The sequence below is a fragment of the Oncorhynchus mykiss genome, chromosome 4 (assembly GCF_057628025.1).
Source record: "Oncorhynchus mykiss isolate SJ-2025 chromosome 4, ASM5762802v1, whole genome shotgun sequence".
Classification (NCBI taxonomy): Eukaryota; Metazoa; Chordata; class Actinopteri; order Salmoniformes; family Salmonidae; genus Oncorhynchus; species Oncorhynchus mykiss.
This window is the reverse complement of record NC_143025.1, coordinates 7,127,501-7,147,089: the sequence shown is the minus strand read 5'-3', so window position 1 is coordinate 7,147,089 and position 19,589 is coordinate 7,127,501. Positions and strand designations below refer to the sequence as shown.

At 43.7% G+C, this 19,589-nt stretch overlaps 1 protein-coding gene across 1 annotated transcript in view; it reads left to right on the top strand.

Annotated features, from left to right (window-relative positions):
• Positions 1-8,253: 8,253 nt before the first annotated feature.
• LOC110521187 (anoctamin-9) overlaps positions 8,254-19,589 on the top strand; it is a 39,462-nt gene continuing 28,126 nt past the window's right edge. Inside the window, exons 1-6 of the mRNA XM_036969251.2 lie at positions 8,254-8,530; positions 10,880-10,972; positions 13,122-13,244; positions 17,782-17,918; positions 18,077-18,126; positions 19,343-19,401. Of these exons, the coding sequence (XP_036825146.1) occupies positions 8,510-8,530; positions 10,880-10,972; positions 13,122-13,244; positions 17,782-17,918; positions 18,077-18,126; positions 19,343-19,401 (483 nt within the window). The 5' untranslated portion in view covers positions 8,254-8,509. The remainder of the gene's footprint in view (positions 8,531-10,879; positions 10,973-13,121; positions 13,245-17,781; positions 17,919-18,076; positions 18,127-19,342; positions 19,402-19,589) is intronic.

The following is a 19,589-nucleotide window of genomic DNA, read 5'->3' as shown; positions in this document are numbered from 1 at the left end:
TTTAAACACCAACTGAGGGACTGATCCTCCACAGGGGGGCGACAAAAGACTGTTTATAGTGGTAGACGGTAAGAGACCGTCTGTCTCGTTTTTTAACTGCTGTGCTCATCACGGAATTGTAATAGGCAAAACAAATATTGCATTAGTAGCCTAGTAGGGGTTTTAGATAAGGGTGCTGAAGGTATCTAATCCATGGATAATTCCTTGTGTGATTATTGATTTGTGTTATTGATTGATTGATTGATTGATTGATTGATTGATTGATTGATTGATTGATTGAGCTGGGACTTTTTATGCCTGTTTCTGGAATTTTGAATAAACTTGTTTTATTGTTCTGAAACCCCGTGTCATGAAAGAGTCATGCAAGTGCATTTTACTCTAGGTTTCTGAAATGGATTGATTGAGGATTTTTTTTTAGCATCTGGTTAATTAGTGTAATACCTGAGTTGCTGAGTTGCTGAGTTGCTGAGTTGCTGAGTTGCTGGTATAAAATAGCCTGAGACTGAACTATAGGTACTGAGTGCATTGGTCTGAGTCGTAAGAAGGGTGAATTCAGAGCTAAAGCCTACCCAGGAAATAGGGGCCCTTCATAGTGGGGCTATCGTGGAAGCTCTGGCCTGGATTATCCTGAGAAGACACCAGGTGGAACGAGAGTAAGACAGAATAGACACTAGGCTATGAGGATAGCCCACTTTACTGTAAAGGCCCTTTACTGTCATGTTTGAGGAGCAGTTCCTAGCTGTAAACTAGCTCAGTGGTAAGGCAAGGCGGCATCGATCAGATCTGCCAGATTAATGACAAGGAATAACTGATTGCTATTGGGTAGGCAGGTTTGAATTGAGTTGTTAATCTTGCAGAGGAGGTATAGTTACTTTGACAATACCGAACGAAAATATAAAACGTAAATCATGAGCTGAAATAAAAAGATCCCAGAAAGCTTATTTCTGAGGGAAAAAAATACATCTCTGTTAGTGAGCGTTTCTCCTTTACCAAGATAATCCATCCACCTGACAGGTGTGGCATATCAAGAAGCTGATAAAACAGCATGATCATTACACAGGTGCACCTTGTGCTGGGGACAATAAAAGGCCACTCTAAAATGTGCAGATTTGTCACACAACACAATGGCACAGATGTCTCAAGTTTTGAGGGAGTGTGCAATTGGCATCTAGACTGCAGGAAGCAGCTGTTGCCAGAGAATGCCAGAGAATTTAATATTAATTTTTCTACCATCATTTCTGAGAATTTAGCAGTACGTCCAACCGGCCACACAACCGCAGACAACGTGTAACCACGCCAGCCCAGGACCTCCACATCTGGATTCTTTACCTACAGGATCATCTGAGACCAGCCACCCAGACAGCTGATGAAACTGTGGAGTATTTATGTCTGTAATAAAGCACTTTTGTGTGGAAAAACTCAGTCTGATTGGCACATGCCCAGTCATGTGAAATCCAATAGATTAGGGCCTAATGAACTTATTAACAATTCACTGACTTCCTTATATATAGTTTTACCTTTATTTAACTACACAAGTCAGTTAAGAACAAATTCTTATTTTCTGGTTCCCTGAGGGAAATGTCTTCTTTGTGACCTACAGTATGTACTGAACCTACAGTATGTACTGAACCTACAGTATGTACTGAACCTACAGTATGTACTGAACCTACAGTATGTACTGAACCTACAGTATGTACTGAACACACAATATGTACTGAACACACAATATGTACTGAACCTACAGTATGTACTGAACACACAATATGTACTGAACCTACAGTATGTACTGAACCTACAGTATGTACTGAACCTACAGTATGTACTGAACCTACAGTATGTACTGAACACACAATATGTACTGAACACACAATATGTACTGAACCTACAGTATGTACTGAACCTACAGTATGTACTGAACCTACAGTATGTACTGAACACACAATATGTACTGAACCTACAGTATGTACTGAACACACAATATGTACTGAACCTACAGTATGTACTAAACCTACAGTATGTACCGAACCTACAGTATGTACTGAACCTACAGTATGTACTGAACACACAATATGTACTGAACCTACAGTATGTACTGAACCTACAGTATGTACTGAACCTACAGTATGTACTGAACCTACAGTATGTACTGAACACACAATATGTACTGAACACACAATATGTACTGAACCTACAGTATGTACTGAACCTACAGTATGTACTGAACCTACAGTATGTACTGAACCTACAGTATGTACTGAACCTACAGTATGTACTGAACACACAATATGTACTGAACACACAATATGTACTGAACCTACAGTATGTACTGAACACACAATATGTACTGAACCTACAGTATGTACTGAACCTACAGTATGTACTGAACACACAATATGTACTGAACACACAATATGTACTGAACCTACAGTATGTACTGAACCTACAGTATGTACTGAACCTACAGTATGTACTGAACACACAATATGTACTGAACCTACAGTATGTACTGAACACACAATATGTACTGAACCTACAGTATGTACTAAACCTACAGTATGTACTGAACCTACAGTATGTACTGAACCTACAGTATGTACTGAACACACAATATGTACTGAACCTACAGTATGTACTGAACCTACAGTATGTACTGAACCTACAGTATGTACTGAACACACAATATGTACTGAACCTACAGTATGTACTGAACACACAATATGTACTGAACCTACAGTATGTACTGAACACACAATATGTACTGAACCTACAGTATGTACTGAACCTACAGTATGTACTGAACCTACAGTATGTACTGAACACACAATATGTACTGAACCTACAGTATGTACTGAACACACAATATGTACTGAACCTACAGTATGTACTGAACACACAATATGTACTGAACCTACAGTATGTACTGAACCTACAGTATGTACTGAACCTACAGTATGTACTGAACACACAATATGTACTGAACCTACAGTATGTACTGAACACACAATATGTACTGAACCTACAGTATGTACTGAACCTACAGTATGTACTGAACCTACAGTATGTACTGAACCTACAGTATGTACTGAACACACAATATGTACTGAACCTACAGTATGTACTGAACCTACAGTATGTACTGAATTTCATGGCTATAGGTCACCTGGGGGGTGAGGGGCGTGACCTTTTAAAGTTAGGATTTTCAATCGGCCACCATGTGGGCATTTGGCATGGCATGAGAGGGTGTGGCGTGGCATGGCATGAGAGGGTGTGGCATAGCATGAGAGGGTGTGGCGTGGCATGAGAGGGTGTGGCATGGCATGAGAGGGTGTGGCATGGCATGAGAGGGTGTGGCATGGCATGAGAGGGTGTGGCATGGCATGAGAGGGTGTGGCATGGCATGAGAGGGTGTGGCATGGCATGAGAGGGTGTGGTATGGCATGTGGGGGTGTGGCATGGCATGAGAGGGTGTGGCATGGCATGAGAGGGTGTGGCATGGCATGAGAGGGTGTGGCATGGCATGAGAGGGTGTGGCATGGCATGAGAGGGTGTGGCATGGCATGAGAGGGTGTGGCATGGCATGTGGGGGTGTGGCATGGCATGTGGGGGTGTGGCATGGCATGAGAGGGTGTGGCATGGCATGAGAGGGTGTGGCATGGCATGAGAGGGTGTGGCATGGCATGTGGGGGTGTGGCATGGCATGAGAGGGTGTGGCATGGCATGAGAGGGTGTGGCATGGCATGAGAGGGTGTGGCATGGCATGAGAGGGTGTGGCATGGCATGAGAGGGTGTGGCATGGCATGAGAGGGTGTGGCATGGCATGAGAGGGTGTGGCATGGCATGAGAGGGTGTGGCATGGCATGAGAGGGTGTGGCATGGCATGAGAGGGTGTGGCATGGCATGAGAGGGTGTGGCATGGCATGAGAGGGTGTGGCATGGCATGAGAGGGTGTGGCATGGCATGAGAGGGTGTGGCATGGCATGAGAGGGTGTGGCATGGCATGACCCTTAACCATCATTTACTTTACATCCTCCTAAACCTTGTTATTTATTTATTATTATTATTTTGTATGAATTTGTATTTTTTCCCCCCTGAAATTCACAGAACTGGTAGAGTAATAATAATGACTGAGAAGAAATAAAAAAAAATCCCCCCCGAACGCCGTAATGAACGCCAGAAAATACAATAGTGTTTCACTAGCTCCGCTGTTGACCGCCGTAATGAACGCCAGAAAATACAATAGTGTTTCACTAGCTCCGCTGTTGACCGCCGTAATGAACGCCAGAAAATACAATAGTGTTTCACTAGCTCCGCTGTTGACCGCCGTAATGAACGCCAGAAAATACAATAGTGTTTCACTAGCTCCGCTGTTGACCGCCGTAATGAAAAATAAACAGACGGGTTTAAATTGAAAGCAGGGATGTTTTGGTCCCGTAAAGGGTTGGAATAAATGGAGGACAATGAGCCCATTTGGAAGCTAGATGTGTAGTCCTTGGCAACAGGGAGAGGGCCAAGGCTATGCACTTATTGTATGGTACTATGTTGCTTAGCAACATGAAAGTTAGGACAAATTATACAGGTCATCTCAACAAGCCTAAAATAGCCTGCAGTTGTTTGCATATGAAGTTAACAGCAGTGGCTATACTTGATTGCTATCAGCATACAGAACGTCATTATGGCTCAGGACAACAACAATTCTTATTGCCTCTCCTCTCTCTATCCTCTCTGTCTTATAGCCTCTCCTCTCCCTATCATCTCTGTCTTATAGCCTCTCCTCTCCCTATCCTCTCTGTCTTACAGCCTCTCCTCTCTCTATCCTCTTTGTCTTATAGCCTCTCCTCTCCCTATCATCTCTGTCTTATAGCCTCTCCTCTCCCTATCCTCTCTGTCTTACAGCCTCTCCTCTCTGTTGGACAGCCTCTCCTCTCCCTATCCTCTCTGTCTTACAGCCTCTCCTCTCTCTATCCTCTTTGTCTTATAGCCTCTCCTCTCCCTATCCTCTCTGTCGTACAGCCTCTCTCTATCCTCTCTGTCTTATAGCCTCTCCTCTCTCTATCCTCTCTGTCTTATAGCCTCTCCTCTCTCTATCCTCTCTGTTTTATAGCCTCTCCTCTCTATCCTCGCTGTCGTAAAGCCTCTCCTCTCTCTATCCTCTCTGTTTTATAGCCTCTCCTCTCTCTATCCTCTGTCTTATAGCCTCTCCTCTCTCTATCCTCTCTGTTTTATAGCCTCTCCTCTCTATCCTCTCTGTTGTATAGCCTCTCCTCTCTATCCTCTCTGTCGTACAGCCTCTCCTCTCTCTATCCTTTCTGTCTTACAGCCTCTCCTCTCCCTATCCTTTCTGTCTTACAGCCTCTCCTTTCCCTATCCTCTCTGTCTTATAGCCTCTCCTCTCACTATCCTCTCTGTCATACAGCCTCTCCTCTCCCTATCCTCTCTGTTGGACAGCCTCTCCTCTCCCTATCCTCTCTTTCTTACAGCCTCTCTTCTCTCTATCCTCTCTGTCATATAGCCTCTCCTCTCCCTATCCTCTCTTTCTTACATCCTCTCCTCTCTCTATCCTCTCTGTTTTATAGCCTCTCCTCTCTATCCTCTCTGTCATACAGCCTCTCCTCTCTCTATCCTTTCTGTCTTATAGCCTCTCCTCTCCCTATCCTCTCTGTCTTATAGCCTCTCCTTTCCCTATCCTCTCTGTTGGACAGCCTCTCCTCTCCCTATCCTCTCTGTCTTACAGCCTCTCCTTTCCCTATCCTCTCTGTCTTATAGCCTCTCCTCTCCCTATCCTCTCTGTCATACAGCCTCTCCTCTCCCTATCCTCTCTGTTGGACAGCCTCTCCTCTCCCTATCCTCTCTGTTGGACAGCCTCTCCTCTCCCTATCCTCTCTTTCTTACAGCCTCTCCTCTCTCTATCCTTTCTGTCTTACAGCCTCTCCTCTCCCTATCCTCTCTGTCTTACAGCCTCTCCTTTCCCTATCCTCTCTGTTGGACAGCCTCTCCTCTCCCTATCCTCTCTGTCATACAGCCTCTCCTTTCCCTATCCTCTCTGTCTTACAGCCTCTCCTCTCCCTATCCTCTCTGTCATACAGCCTCTCCTTTCCCTATCCTCTCTGTCTTACAGCCTCTCCTCTCCCTATCCTCTCTGTCTTATAGCCTCTCCTTTCCCTATCCTCTCTGTTGGACAGCCTCTCCTCTCCCTATCCTCTCTGTCTTACAGCCTCTCCTCTCCCTATCCTCTCTGTCTTACAGCCTCTCCTTTCCCTATCCTCTCTGTTGGACAGCCTCTCCTATCCCTCTCCTCTCTGTCTTATAGCCTCTCCTCTCTCTATCCTCTCTGTCTTACAGCCTCTCCTCTCCCTATCCTCTCTGTCGTACAGCCTCTCTCTATCATCTCTGTCTTATAGCCTCTCCTCTCTATATCCTCTCTGTCGTACAGCCTCTCTCTATCATCTCTGTCTTATAGCCTCTCCTCTCTCTATCCTCTCTGTCGTACAGCCTCTCTCTATCCTCTCTGTCTTATAGCCTCTCCTCTCTCTATCCTCTCTGTCTTATAGCCTCTCCTCTCTCTATCCTCTCTGTCATATAGCCTCTCCTCTCCCTATCCTCTCTGTCATACAGCCTCTCCTCTGTGTGTGTGTGTGTGTGTGTGTGTGTGTGTGTGTGTGTGTGTGTGTGTGTGTGTGTGTGTGTGTGTGTGTGTGTGTGTGTGTGTGTGTGACTGTGTGTGTGTGACTGTGCGTGCGTGTGTGTGGACATGGATGTGTGTGACTGTGTGTGTGTGTGTGTGTGTGGGGGAGAGGTCATGGTTTGGCTGTGTATTGCTGTTACCACTACCTCTGCAGATACTGGATTTGGGAGGGCTTGGGAAGTCCTAATGAATGGTGAGGACTGTAGACAGGTGTCTTGTCCTCTGTAATAACAGGACATTGGTTGGTTCCACTCAGACCCCGTTTGGGATTAAAGAGGATCAAAGAGTAGAGGAGATACCACTTCATAGTGCATACATGTAATGCCTTCTGATTAGGTGGACGTCTAGGTTCATAGACAATCAAATTGGGTCAATGTCTGACTTGTAACATACAGTGTAGAAATGTAAACAGCTCCTCTATTTTGGCAAGAGATTCAGATGTCTTAATTTCACAGTATTGGTGCCGACAGTCACAGGGACCCTGGTTTGAGTCGTGGTAGTAGGGGCCTTTTCCCTAATACTCCACATTGGTGTCAGGGCCAACGGAAGCGCTCCAAATTCGCAATGAGAAATTCATCTTAGATAGTTTTTTTTTTTTTTGGGGGGGGGGGTAAATATTTAAAGCAGTTGTTATTATTGAATGAAATAATTGACCCAGATCATTGCTACAAAGTGCTGTGATTTTTTTTTATACTGAATAAATTTTTTAACTCAACATGCAATAATTTCTAATATTTTACTGAGTTACAGTTCACATGAGGATATAAGTCAATTGAAATAATATAATCTATGGATTTCACATGAGTGGACAGGGCTGCAGCAATGGGTGGGCCTTGGAGGGCATAGACCCACCCACTTGGGAGCAAGGCCCAGCCAATCAGAATGCATTCCCCCCCCCCCCAGACAATTCTTCAGGTGAATTATCTGGCAACAGCTCTGGTGGACATTCCTGCCAGTCAGCATGCCAATTGCACACTCCCTCAAAACTTGAAACATCTGTGGCATTGTGTTGTGTGACAAAACGGCACGTTTTAGAGTGGCCTTTTATTGTCCCCCGGGCACAAGGTACACCTGTGTAATTATCATGCCGTTTTATCAGCTTCTTGATATGCCACGCCTGTCAGGTGGATGGATTATCTTGGCAAAGGAGAAATGCTCACTAACAGTGATGTGAATACATTTGAGCACAACATTTAAGATAACTTTTTTTATTCAGATCATGAAACATGAGACCAACATTTTATATTGTCGCGTTTATATTTTAGTTCAGTGTAGTTCAGCGTCTTCTCACCTGACAACTGCGCTGCCTATTTGCGGTCCTTTAAAATGTGTACTCTGCCGCCCCCTGTCGGTTGTCAGCAGGTACTGTACACAATCATTCTGAGATTTGCAACTTCTTGATGCCCAGATTGAATATACTATCAAACGAATTATTTACACATAATAACGCATAATAACTCCGTTTAACCAACCAAGTAGTATGCTAGCATATATTTCTGCTGTTATTTCAAACCACAACACATCCCGATTCCAAAGGTTGTCAGCGGACCAAGAGAGTAGTAAAACCACCTAGTGACATCACTGTGCAACAGGTAAAGTCGCTTTTACATTCCTGAGCCTGAGAAACGAACACGGTGTTTGAGTTTCTTGGGAAAGTACGGAAGAAGTGGTTTGACAGGTGCACCGAATGCTATTTTTGTTACGTGCAAATGTTGAATTAAAAAAAAGAAAAAATAAGAATCGTCCTTTGAGCGCGCGGTGTGGTTTGGTCGTTGGACGCCTAAAGAGGAGAGCTCTCTGTTTGTATTGAAAACCTATTCAGCTGTCATGTCGCGGCACAGGAGACAGGTAGATACAACTATTTTTATTATAATAGACGGCTGATTAAATGGGGATCCACATGCATGTCAACAAGCTGTTTGAGTATCCGTTTAGCCTACATACTGTAACTAACTAACTATACATGAACAAATAATCGGCATAGGCCTACGTTTGTATTCATTACTGTTTAGTATATATTTGTGGTGGTCTTTCACATAGTGGGTACATTGATTCATTTCACGGCTAGGAAGAAATAGATGAATGGGCAGTGAAATATGATCCTGTGATTGACCTTGATTGCATAGGCTACATGATCAAATATTGCATAATTCCACTTTGTTTTATTTGCGTAGCATAGCTAGGTTTAGGCTACACATTGACATAAGTGGGCCCATGCGCTTTCTCTCAACATGCGCTACGATACACCGGTCATATACCTTATTCTATGATAATGTATGGCCTGATGATCTGCTCTCTGCGGACTGTAGGAAAAGTCTATTATAATTATGTTCTATTGTAATGACAGATACGTATCTGTTATCCCCTGAAACGTGAAGGCTGACCGGCACATAGTGAATCATCGCTTTTAAAAAATTAGGTCACAAAAAAGGAGTGACTGGATAATTTTTTTTTAAACATACAATTCACATCTTCTGGCGTCTTTACGGGCTCAAGAGACGTTGTGTGTCTCGGGTTAATGTCACTTGTAATATCTTTAATTAGATATAACTATGAACAACAGGACCAGTCAAAAGTTAGGCAACACCAACTCATTCAATGGTTTTTCTTTATTTTTACTATTTTCTAGTGAAGACACCAAAAACTATGAAGACATCAAAAACTAGAGGATAAGTTCATTAGAGTTAACTACACCTCAGATTGCAGCCCAAATGAACACTTCACAGAGTTCAAGTTACAGACACATCTCAACATCAACTGTTCAGAAGAGACTGTATGAATCAGGCCTTCATGGTCAAATTGCTGCAAAGAAACCACTACTAAAGGACACCAATAAGAAGAAGATACTTGCTTGGGCCAAGAAACACGAGCAATGGAAATTAGACTGGTGGAAATCTGTCCTTTGCTTTGCTGGTGACACTGTCTGTGATTTATTTAGAATTCAAGGCAAACATAACCAGCATGGCTACCACAGCATTCTGTGCTCAGAAGTGCTCAGCATATGTGGGAACTCCTTCAAGACTGTTGGAAAAGCATTCCAGGTGATGCTGGTTGAGAGAATGCCAAGAGTGTGCAAAGCTGTCATCAAAGGCAAAGGAAGGCAACTTTGAAGAATCTCAAATATAAAATATATTTAGATTTGTTTAACACTTTTTTGGTTACTACATGATTCCATATGTGTTATTTCATAGTGTTGATGTATTCACTATTATTCTACAATGTAGACAATAGTAAAAATAAAGAAAAAACCTTTAATGAGTTGATGTGTCCAAACTTTTGACTGGTACTGTATATATTTTTTTCTACAAACACATGAGAAATAAAACACTGCGTTAAGTTTACTAGGTTACTATGTTAATCTCAGCATGAACAAAGAACTAGGAAGACTGACTGGATCGTATCGTTGCACCTCTGTTGCCGTAGAAACACTCTTCACCCCGGACATGTATAGCAAACAGAAGTCAATTCATGGGGCATCGCGGCCCTCACAGCTAACGTCCATTTGGAAAGCATAAGCTGGGGGAGTTTTTGAGTCGGGGCAGTAAATTCTTTATTTAATAACAGTGTTATCTGACAAAGGTATTGATGTGAGTTTCTGTGCCTCTGCATCCCCACACATTGTTTTCAGCACGTCAATTGCTGCTGGTAATATTAAAGTCTCTGCAATAGTGTTGTGGTTTCATAGCGTAGCGGGCCTAGCCGTTCACACCGGGAATGACTCAAGTGCAACAATCAAACTCCTACTCACCTTACTGTGTGGTCCTGTGCTCTCATCTTGTTTTAGGCCAGCATCGAACTCCTACTCACCTTACTGTGTGGTCCTGTGCTCTCATCTTGTTTTAGGCCAGCATCGAACTCCTACTCACCTTACTGTGTGGTCCTGTGCTCTCATCATGTTTTAGGCCAGCATCGAACTCCTACTCACCTTACTGTGTGGTCCTGTGCTCTCATCATGTTTTAGGCCAGCATCGAACTCCTACTCACCTTGCTGTGTGGTCCTGTGCTCTCATCTTGTTTTAGGCCAGCATCGAACTCCTACTCACCTTGCTGTGTGGTCCTGTGCTCTCATCATGTTTTAGGCCAGCATCGAACTCCTACTCACCTTGCTGTGTGGTCCTGTGTTCTCATCATGTTTTAGGCCAGCATCGAACTCCTACTCACCTTGCTGTGTGGTCCTGTGTTCTCATCATGTTTTAGGCCAGCATCGAACTCCTGGAGCTGATGGGAGTGGTGAAGGAAAATGGGAACCATTTTGATAGTCCTGAGACATCACCACTACTTCCCTCAGTGGTAAGAGATGACTGATGAAACACAGGCCTAGTTCACTGTACTGTATGTAAAACCAGATTTACAGTGCATTGCTGGTTGTTTTATATAGTCTATGGACAGTCATACAGTGCATTCGTAAAGTATTCAGACCACTTAACTTTTTTCACATTTTGTTTTGTTACAGACTTAATCTAAAATGGAATTTAAAAAAAAGATTCCTCATCAATCTATACACAATACCCCATAATGACATCACAATACCCCATAAAGAGATCACAATACCCCATAATGACATCACAATACCCCATAAAGACATCACAATACCCCATAATGACATCACAATACCCCATAATGACATCACAATACCCCATAATAACATCACAATACCCCATAATGACATCACAATACCCCATAATAACATCACAATACCCCATAATGACATCACAATACCCCATAATAACATCACAATACCCCATAATGACAAAGCAAAAACAAGTTTTCTATAAATTTTAGCAAATGTATTAAGAACAAAAAAAATTGAAATATTACTTTTACATAAGTATTCAGACCCTTTACTCAGTACTTTGTTGAAGCACCTTTGGCAGCGATTACAGCCTCGAGACTTCTTGGGTATGATGCTACAAGCTTGGCGCTCCTGTGTTTGGTGAGTTACTCCCAGTCTTCTCTGCAGATCCTCTCAAGCTCTGTCAGGTTGGATGGAGAGCGTCACTGCACAGCTAATTTCAGGTCTCTCCAGAGATGTTAAATCGGGTTCAAGTCAAGGCTCTAGCTGGGCCACTCAAGGACATTCAGAGACTTGTCCCGAAGCTACTCCTGCTTTGTCTTGGTTGTGTGCTTAGGGTCATTGTCCTGTTGGAAGGTGAACTGTCGCCCAAGTCTGAGGTCCTGAGCGCTCTGGAGCAGGTTTTCATCAAGGATCTCTTTGTACTTTACTCCGTTCATCTTTCCCTCGATCCTGATTGGTCTCCCAGTCCCTGCTGCTGAAAAACATCCCCACAGCATGATGCTGCTACCGCCATGCTTCACCGTAGGGATGGCGCCAGGTTTCCTTCAGATGTCACGCTTGGCATTCAGGCCAAAGAGTTCAGTCTTGGTTTCATCAGACCAGAGGATCTTGTTTCTCATGGTTTGAGAGTCCTTTAGGTGCCTTTTGGCAAACTCCAAGCGGGTTGTCATGCCTTTTACTGAGGAGTGGCTTCCGTCTTGCCGCTCTATCATAAAGGCCTGATTGGTGGAGTGCTGCAGAGATGGTTGTCCTTCTGGAAGGTTCTCCCATCTCCATAGAAGAACTCTGGAGCTCTGTCAGAGTGACCATCTGGTTCTTGGTCACCTCCCTGACCAAGGCCCTTCTCCCCTGATTGCTCAGTTTGGCCCGGGCAGCCAGCTCTAGGAAGAGTCTTGGTGGTTCCAAACTTCTTCCATTTAAGAATGATGGAGGCCACTCTGTTTTTGGGTACCTTCAATGCTGCAGACATTTCTTGGTAACCTTCCCCAGATGTTTGCCTCGACACAATCCTGTCTCGGAGCTCTAAGGACAATTCCTTTGACCTCATGGCTTGGTTTTTGCTCTGACCTGCACTGTCAACTGTGGGACCTTATATAGACAGGTGTGTTTCCAAATCATGTCCAATCAATTGAATTTACCACAGGTGGACTCCAATCAAGTTGTAGAAACATCTCAAGGATGATCAATGGAAACAGGATGCACCTGAACTCAATTTCGAGTCTCATAGCAAACGGTCTTAATACTTATGTAAATAAGGGATTTCTGTTTTATTTATTTTTAATAGATTTGCTGAAAAAACAGTTTTTGCTTTGTCATCATTGGATATTGCGTGTAGTTTGATGAGGATTATTATTATTTTTTTAAATCAATTTTTGAACAATGATAATTGTTGTAATGTAATAAAATGTGGGGAAAGGGGTCTGAATACTTTCCGAATGCTCTGGGATACATCAGTTACTGTATGTAACCATCATGTCATAGATTTATTTTCGTCTTTATGTTCAGTATTGGATCCATCAAATCACTCAAGTCTACACTATCTTGTTAATCTTTCCTCCTCAGCATACTCAACTAGCATGTGACTATGTTTCTCTCTCTCTCTCTCTGTGTTTTGTGTGTGTTTGGTTCATCTTTCCTCCTCAGCATACTCCACTGTCATACGACTATGTCCTGGTCGCTAAGACAGTGGATGATCCGGAGAAAGATACCTTCAAGATGCAAGAGGCCTTTATCGAGAAACTAAAGATGAAGAACTTGAAGATAACAGTGAGTTATATTACCAGTTTAACAAGCTGTAGAGTTAGGTTGTTCTTAAGCCGAGGCTAGTTTATCGTCCTTTTTGTTGTTCTTGTAAAATACATATTATCTTTCTAAGAGTTTTTAAAACCAAACTTAAGTATAATCATGTCTGTGTGGGCTTAAACTAAAGTGAGTTTACCTGCTCATTATTTCCTAGTCGATTATCTTAGCTTTGTTATAAGACATTATAAAGGCTCAAGCCTCTATTTTAACAAACCTAACACAATGTTAATCTAAGGCTCAGGCCTCTATTTTAACAAACATAACACAATGTTAATCTAAGGCTCAGGCCTCTATTTTAACAAACATAACACAATGTTAATCTAAGCACAGGCCTCTATTTTAACAAACCTAACACAATGTTAATCTAAGCACAGGCCTCTATTTTAACAAACCTAACACAATGATAATCTAAGGCTCAGGCCTCTATTTTAACAAACCTAACACAATGATAATCTAAGGCTCAGGCCTCTATTTTAACAAACCTAACACAATGATAATCTAAGGCTCAAGCCTCTATTTTAACAAACCTAACACAATGTTAATCTAAGCACAGGCCTCTATTTTAACAAACTAACACAATGTTAATCTAAGCACAGGCCTCTATTTTAACAAACCTAACACAATGTTAATCTAAGCACAGGCGGTAGCGCTATAGGTTCAGGCCTCTATTTTAACAAACCTAACACAATGTTAATCTAAGACACAGGCGGTAGCGCTATAGGTTCAGGCCTCTATTTTAACAAACCTAACACAATGATAATCTAAGACACAGGCGGTAGCGCTATAGGTTCAGGCCTCTATTTTAACAAACCTAACACAATGTTAATCTAAGCACAGGCGGTAGGTAGGGGGTTCAGGCCTCTATTTTAACAAACCTAACACAATGTTAATCTAAGCACAGGCGGTAGGTAGGGGGTTCAGGCCTCTATTTTAACAAACCTAACACAATGTTAATCTAAGACACAGGCGGTAGGTAGGGGGTTCAGGCCTCTATTTTAACAAACCTAACACAATGTTAATCTAAGACACAGGCGGTAGGTAGGGGGTTCAGGCCTCTATTTTAACAAACCTAACACAATGTTAATCTAAGACACAGGCGGTAGGTAGGGGGTTCAGGCCTCTATTTTAACAAACCTAACACAATGTTAATCTAAGACACAGGCGGTAGGTAGGGGGTTCAGGGGTGTGTCAGAAATATTTTTTACTATCACAATTATCGAAGCACTTGCTGGCGTTGGCGCGAAAGGGCTGTGTTTTTATTGGGGGGGGGTGTGTCGAGGCTTGGCCTCACACTGGCCAATCAGAACGTGCTCCATGGCCCCTCACTGGCCAATCAGAACGTGCTCCATGGGGAAATATGTGGTTGCTTCAAGTTGTGTATTTAATGTCTTTTATGTTTGGCCTTGGAATCAACTCCAACGTTTGTCCGTTATAGTTTGTTAAATGGCTTTACAGAAACAAAACAACTAAATGTAGACCTATCTTTGCTAAATACGTTAACTTGAATCCATTTTGCAGTAGTACTTGTAATTGCATGGCCCCAATAACATTCACACTGATAAAAGGGGCTAGGCCTACGGCAAATTTCATTATGGTTGAGCATGGACTAGCCAAACATTGTCAATAAGCAAGATTTCAATTAATTATTGATAAGGTCTAAAAAAAAAAAAAATTTTTTTAATTCTAAACAAAACTAAAACAAAAACGTGTTTTAAATACAGTATGTCACACGTACAGGCACCACGATTTCTTTCCGTGGACACATAACATTTAAACTATGGAGGGTTTGTACACACATCCAGAGATCCAATATAAAGTGAAAGGGAGAATGTCCACTCACCGTTCTACTGGTTTCTGAACATAATAGGGACCATTTTACAGATCAGAAAAAGTTCCATTGCAATGCAGCCCACAGACGTAACCCGTAAAACCCAGAAGGTGAATCATTCTACTAAGATTGCTTTGTATTTTCCTTTAGTTTTATTACAACCCACCGATTCAACAAGAATAAAATACCATGTCAAAAGTAATTATCTCATAAAATCGTCAGAATACATTTTTTTTAAAAGACACACATTGCTGTTGAACCAGCCTTCGTTATTGTAGGCCCAAGGAAGGGTTTTGAACATATGAAACTGAAAACAAGCAGTTGTTACATGTTACAGATAACTTCTGAATACGAGGTTCACCGGTATTCACTGAGGTATTCACTGGTATTCACCGAGGTTTTCACCGGTATTCACCGAGGTATTCACTGAGGTATTCACTGAGGTATTCACCGGTATTCACCAAGGTTTTTACCGGTATTCACCGAGGTATTCACCGAGCTATTCACTGAGGTATTCACCGGTATTCACTGAGGTATTCACTGAGGTATTCACTGAGGTATTCACTGAGGTTTTCACCGGTATTCACTGAGGTTTTCACCGGTATTCACTGAGGTTTTCACCGGTATTCACTGAGGTTTTCACCGAGGTATTCACCGGTATTCACTGAGGTTTTCACCGAGGTATTCACCGGTATTCACTGAGGTATTCACCAAGGTTTTCACAGGTATTCACTGAGGTTTTCACCGGTATTCACTGAGGTTTTCACCTGTATTCACTGAGGTTTTCACCGAGGTTCTCACCGGTATTCACCGAGGTATTCACCGAGGTTCTCATCTCTCGTTTCATGGGGCATGGAAATAGCCTACATCGTCAAGGGGGTTTTACGCACATCCAAAATGGAACATGCAAGGCTAAAATAACGTGGGCCTGCCTACAATGCATAGATACAAAGGGAATGTTAGCTGACTGTTGTTTTACTGCTCTCAGATGTTATATTTTAACAACGCCTTGGCGATAATGATTGATTTCCAAGCGGTCTCAGGAGCCAAACCTTTTATTGACACTCTTGACTACTTCGTGATTGCATTGGGCAGGACCAAAAAAAAAAGCCTTAATTGAGAGGAGTGGAGGGCGTGCTTGGTTTTTAACCAAATAAAATGAAATGGGAAAACAACATGAATCTTTTACGTTTCTAAATACGAAGTTTACAGGCACCGAAAGCACATTAGGCTACTCTTGTGGCGTATGCATATGGACAGTGTGCCGTCGCGGCAGGATAGGCTGCGTTTCAGCTGTCAACATTCATGCTGTAACCAACTCCGTTACCGCTAAAACCAAATAACCCCTATCCGTTTTTCTTTATTTTTTAAATTCTTTTCTACATTGTAGAATAACAGTGAAGACATCAAAACTATTAAATAACACATATGGAATCATGTAGTAACCAAAAAAAGTGTTACAACAAATTGTATATTTGAGATTCTTCATAGTAGCTAATCTTTGCCTTAATGACAGCTTTGCACACTCTTGGCATTCTCTCAACCAGCTTTACCTGGATTGATTTTCCAACAGTCTTGAAGGAGTTCCCACATATGCTGAGCACTTGTTTTGCTGCTTTTCCTTCACTTTGCGGTCCAACTCATCCCAAACCATCTCAATTGGGTTGAGGTTGGGTGATTGTGGAGGCCAGGTCATCTGATGCAGCACTCCACCACTCTCCTTCTTGGTCAAATAGCCCTTACACAACCTGGAGGTGTGTTTTGGGTCTTTGTCTTGTTGAAAAACAAATAATAGTCCCACTTAGCGCAAACCAGAATGTTGTGGTAGCCATGTTGGTTAAGTGGCCTTGATTCTAAATAAATCACAGACAGTGTCACCAACAAAGCACCCCACACCATAACACCTTCTCCTCCATGCTTCACGATGGGAACCACACATGCGGAGATTGTCCGTCCACCTACTCTGCGTCTCACAAAGACATGGCGGTTGGATACCAAAAATCTCAAATTTGGACTCTGACCAAAGGACAGATTTCCACCAGTCTAATTTCCATTTCTCGTGTTTCTTGGCCCAAGCAAGTCTCTTCTTCTTATTGGTGTCCTTTAGTAGTGGTTTCTTTGCAGCAATTTGACCATGAAGGCCTGATTCACGCAGTCTCCTCTGGACAGTTGAAGTTGAGATGTCTCTGCAACTTGAACTCTGTGAAGCATTTATTTGGGCTGCCATCTGAGGTGCAGTTACTTGCCGATTTCTGAGGCTGGTAACTCTACTGAACTTATCTGCAGCAGAGGTAACTCTGGGTCTTCTGTATACCAACCCTACCTTGTCACAACACAACTGATTGGCCAAACGCATTAAGAAGGAAATATATTCCACAAATTAACTTTTAACAAGGCACACCTGTTAATGTACATGCATTCCAGGTGACTACCTCATGAAGCTAGTTGAGAGAATGCCAAGAGTGTGCAAAGCTGTCATCAAGGCAAAGGGTGGCTACTTTGAAGATTTTGTTTAACACTTTTTTGTTTACAACATGATTCCATATGTGTTATTTCATAGTTTGATGTCTTCGCTATTATTCTACAATGTAGAAAAATAGTCAAAATAAAGAAAAACCCTTGAATGAGTAGGTGTGTCCAAATCTTTTGACTGGTACTGTATTTCTGTGTTAGAAAATCATAGACGACACTGTTGTCTTCTACGGTATCCAAGCTCCAAATGAAGTGTTTGAGAAGTACAGGTATCTACTGAAGGTGTCTGATGCCTGCAACTGGAGTGAACAGCAGGGAAGTGTCCCTCTTTCCACCAGGTAAGTTATGCACACACACACATTCAGAGAGACACACACACGCTCGCGTGGTCTGATGACTCAACGTATTAGCATGACAAACATGTTAACTTCTTAAAAGGAATCATAAACAGATACTTAGTCTTGTCAGCCATGTTAAAATGTCGTCTTTATTTCAGGATCCGCATTGTTCACTTTATCCTGAGTCATGTCTTCCTGAATACAGGAGGTGAGTAGTGCTCTGCCTTCACCCCCACGCCAGTCCTCCCTCTCTCTGCCCTCACCCACGCCAGTCCTCCCTCTCTCTGCCCTCACACCCACGCCAGTCCTCCCTCTCTCTGCCCTCACCCACGCCAGTCCTCCCTCTCTCTGCCCTCACCCACGCCAGTCCTCCCTCTCTCTGCCATCACCCCCACGCCAGTCCTCCCTCTCTCTGCCCTCACCCCCACGCCAGTCCTCCCTCTCTCTGCCCTCACCCACGCCAGTCCTCCCTCTCTCTGCCCTCACACCCACGCCAGTCCTCCCTCTCTCTGCCCTCAACCCCAAGCCAGTCCAGTCCTCCCTCTCTCTGCCCTCACCCCCACGCCAGTCCTCCCTCTCTCTGCCCTCACCCACGCCAGTCCTCCCTCTCTCTGCCCTCACCCACACGCCAGTCCTCCCTCTCTCTGCCCTCACCCACGCCAGTCCTCCCTCTCTCTGCCCTCACCCCCACGCCAGTCCTCCCTCTCTCTGCCCTCACCCCCACGCCAGTCCTCCCTCTCTCTGCCCTCACCCCCACACCAGTCCTCCCTCTCTCTGCCCTCACCCCCACGCCAGTCCTCCCTCTCTCTGCCCTCACCCCCACGCCAGTCCTCCCTCTCTCTGCCCTCACACCCACGCCAGTCCGCCCTCTCTCTGCCCTCACCCACGCCAGTCCTCCCTCTCTCTGCCCTCACCCACGCCAGTCCTCCCTCTCTCTGCCCTCACCCACGCCAGTCCTCCCTCTCTCTGCCCTCACCCACGCCAGTCCTCCCTCTCTCTGCCCTCACCCACGCCAGTCCTCCCTCTCTCTGCCCTCACCCACGCCAGTCCTCCCTCTCTCTGCCCTCACCCACGCCAGTCCTCCCTCTCTCTGCCCTCACCCACGCCAGTCCTCCCTCCCTCTGTCTCTCTCTCTCTCTCTCTGTCTCTTTCTCGCTCTCTCTCTTTCTCTCTCTCTTTCTCTCTCTCTCTCTCTCTCTCTCTCTCTCTCTCTCTCTCTCTTTCTCGCACTCTCTCTTTCTCGCACTCTCTCTCTTTCTCTTTCTTGCTCTCTCTCCCTCTGTCTCTCTCGCTGTCTCTCTCCCTCTGTCTCTCTCGCTGTCTCTCTCTCTCTGTCTTTATTTATCTTTCTCTCTCTTTCTCACACACACACACACACACTGGACCTCTTCTAATGTTCTCTCCTCATCTGTCCAATCTTACAGAGAACCTGTTTGAACTCTTGAAGAAGAAAGTGTTTGAAGCAAAGTTCTGCCTGCATGAGGTAAAGACAGTAGTCTGCTGCTCTGGTCAAAAGTAGTGCACTATGTAGGGAATATGGTGTAATTTGGGACAAATCCCTATGTCTCAGTGGTGTGTGTGTGGATCTCTTCCTGATTTTTGACTTATCTTCTCTGCTGAACAGCATGGTTTAGGTAGGCAGTAGATACCCCCATGAGGAAGTGGAGTCAT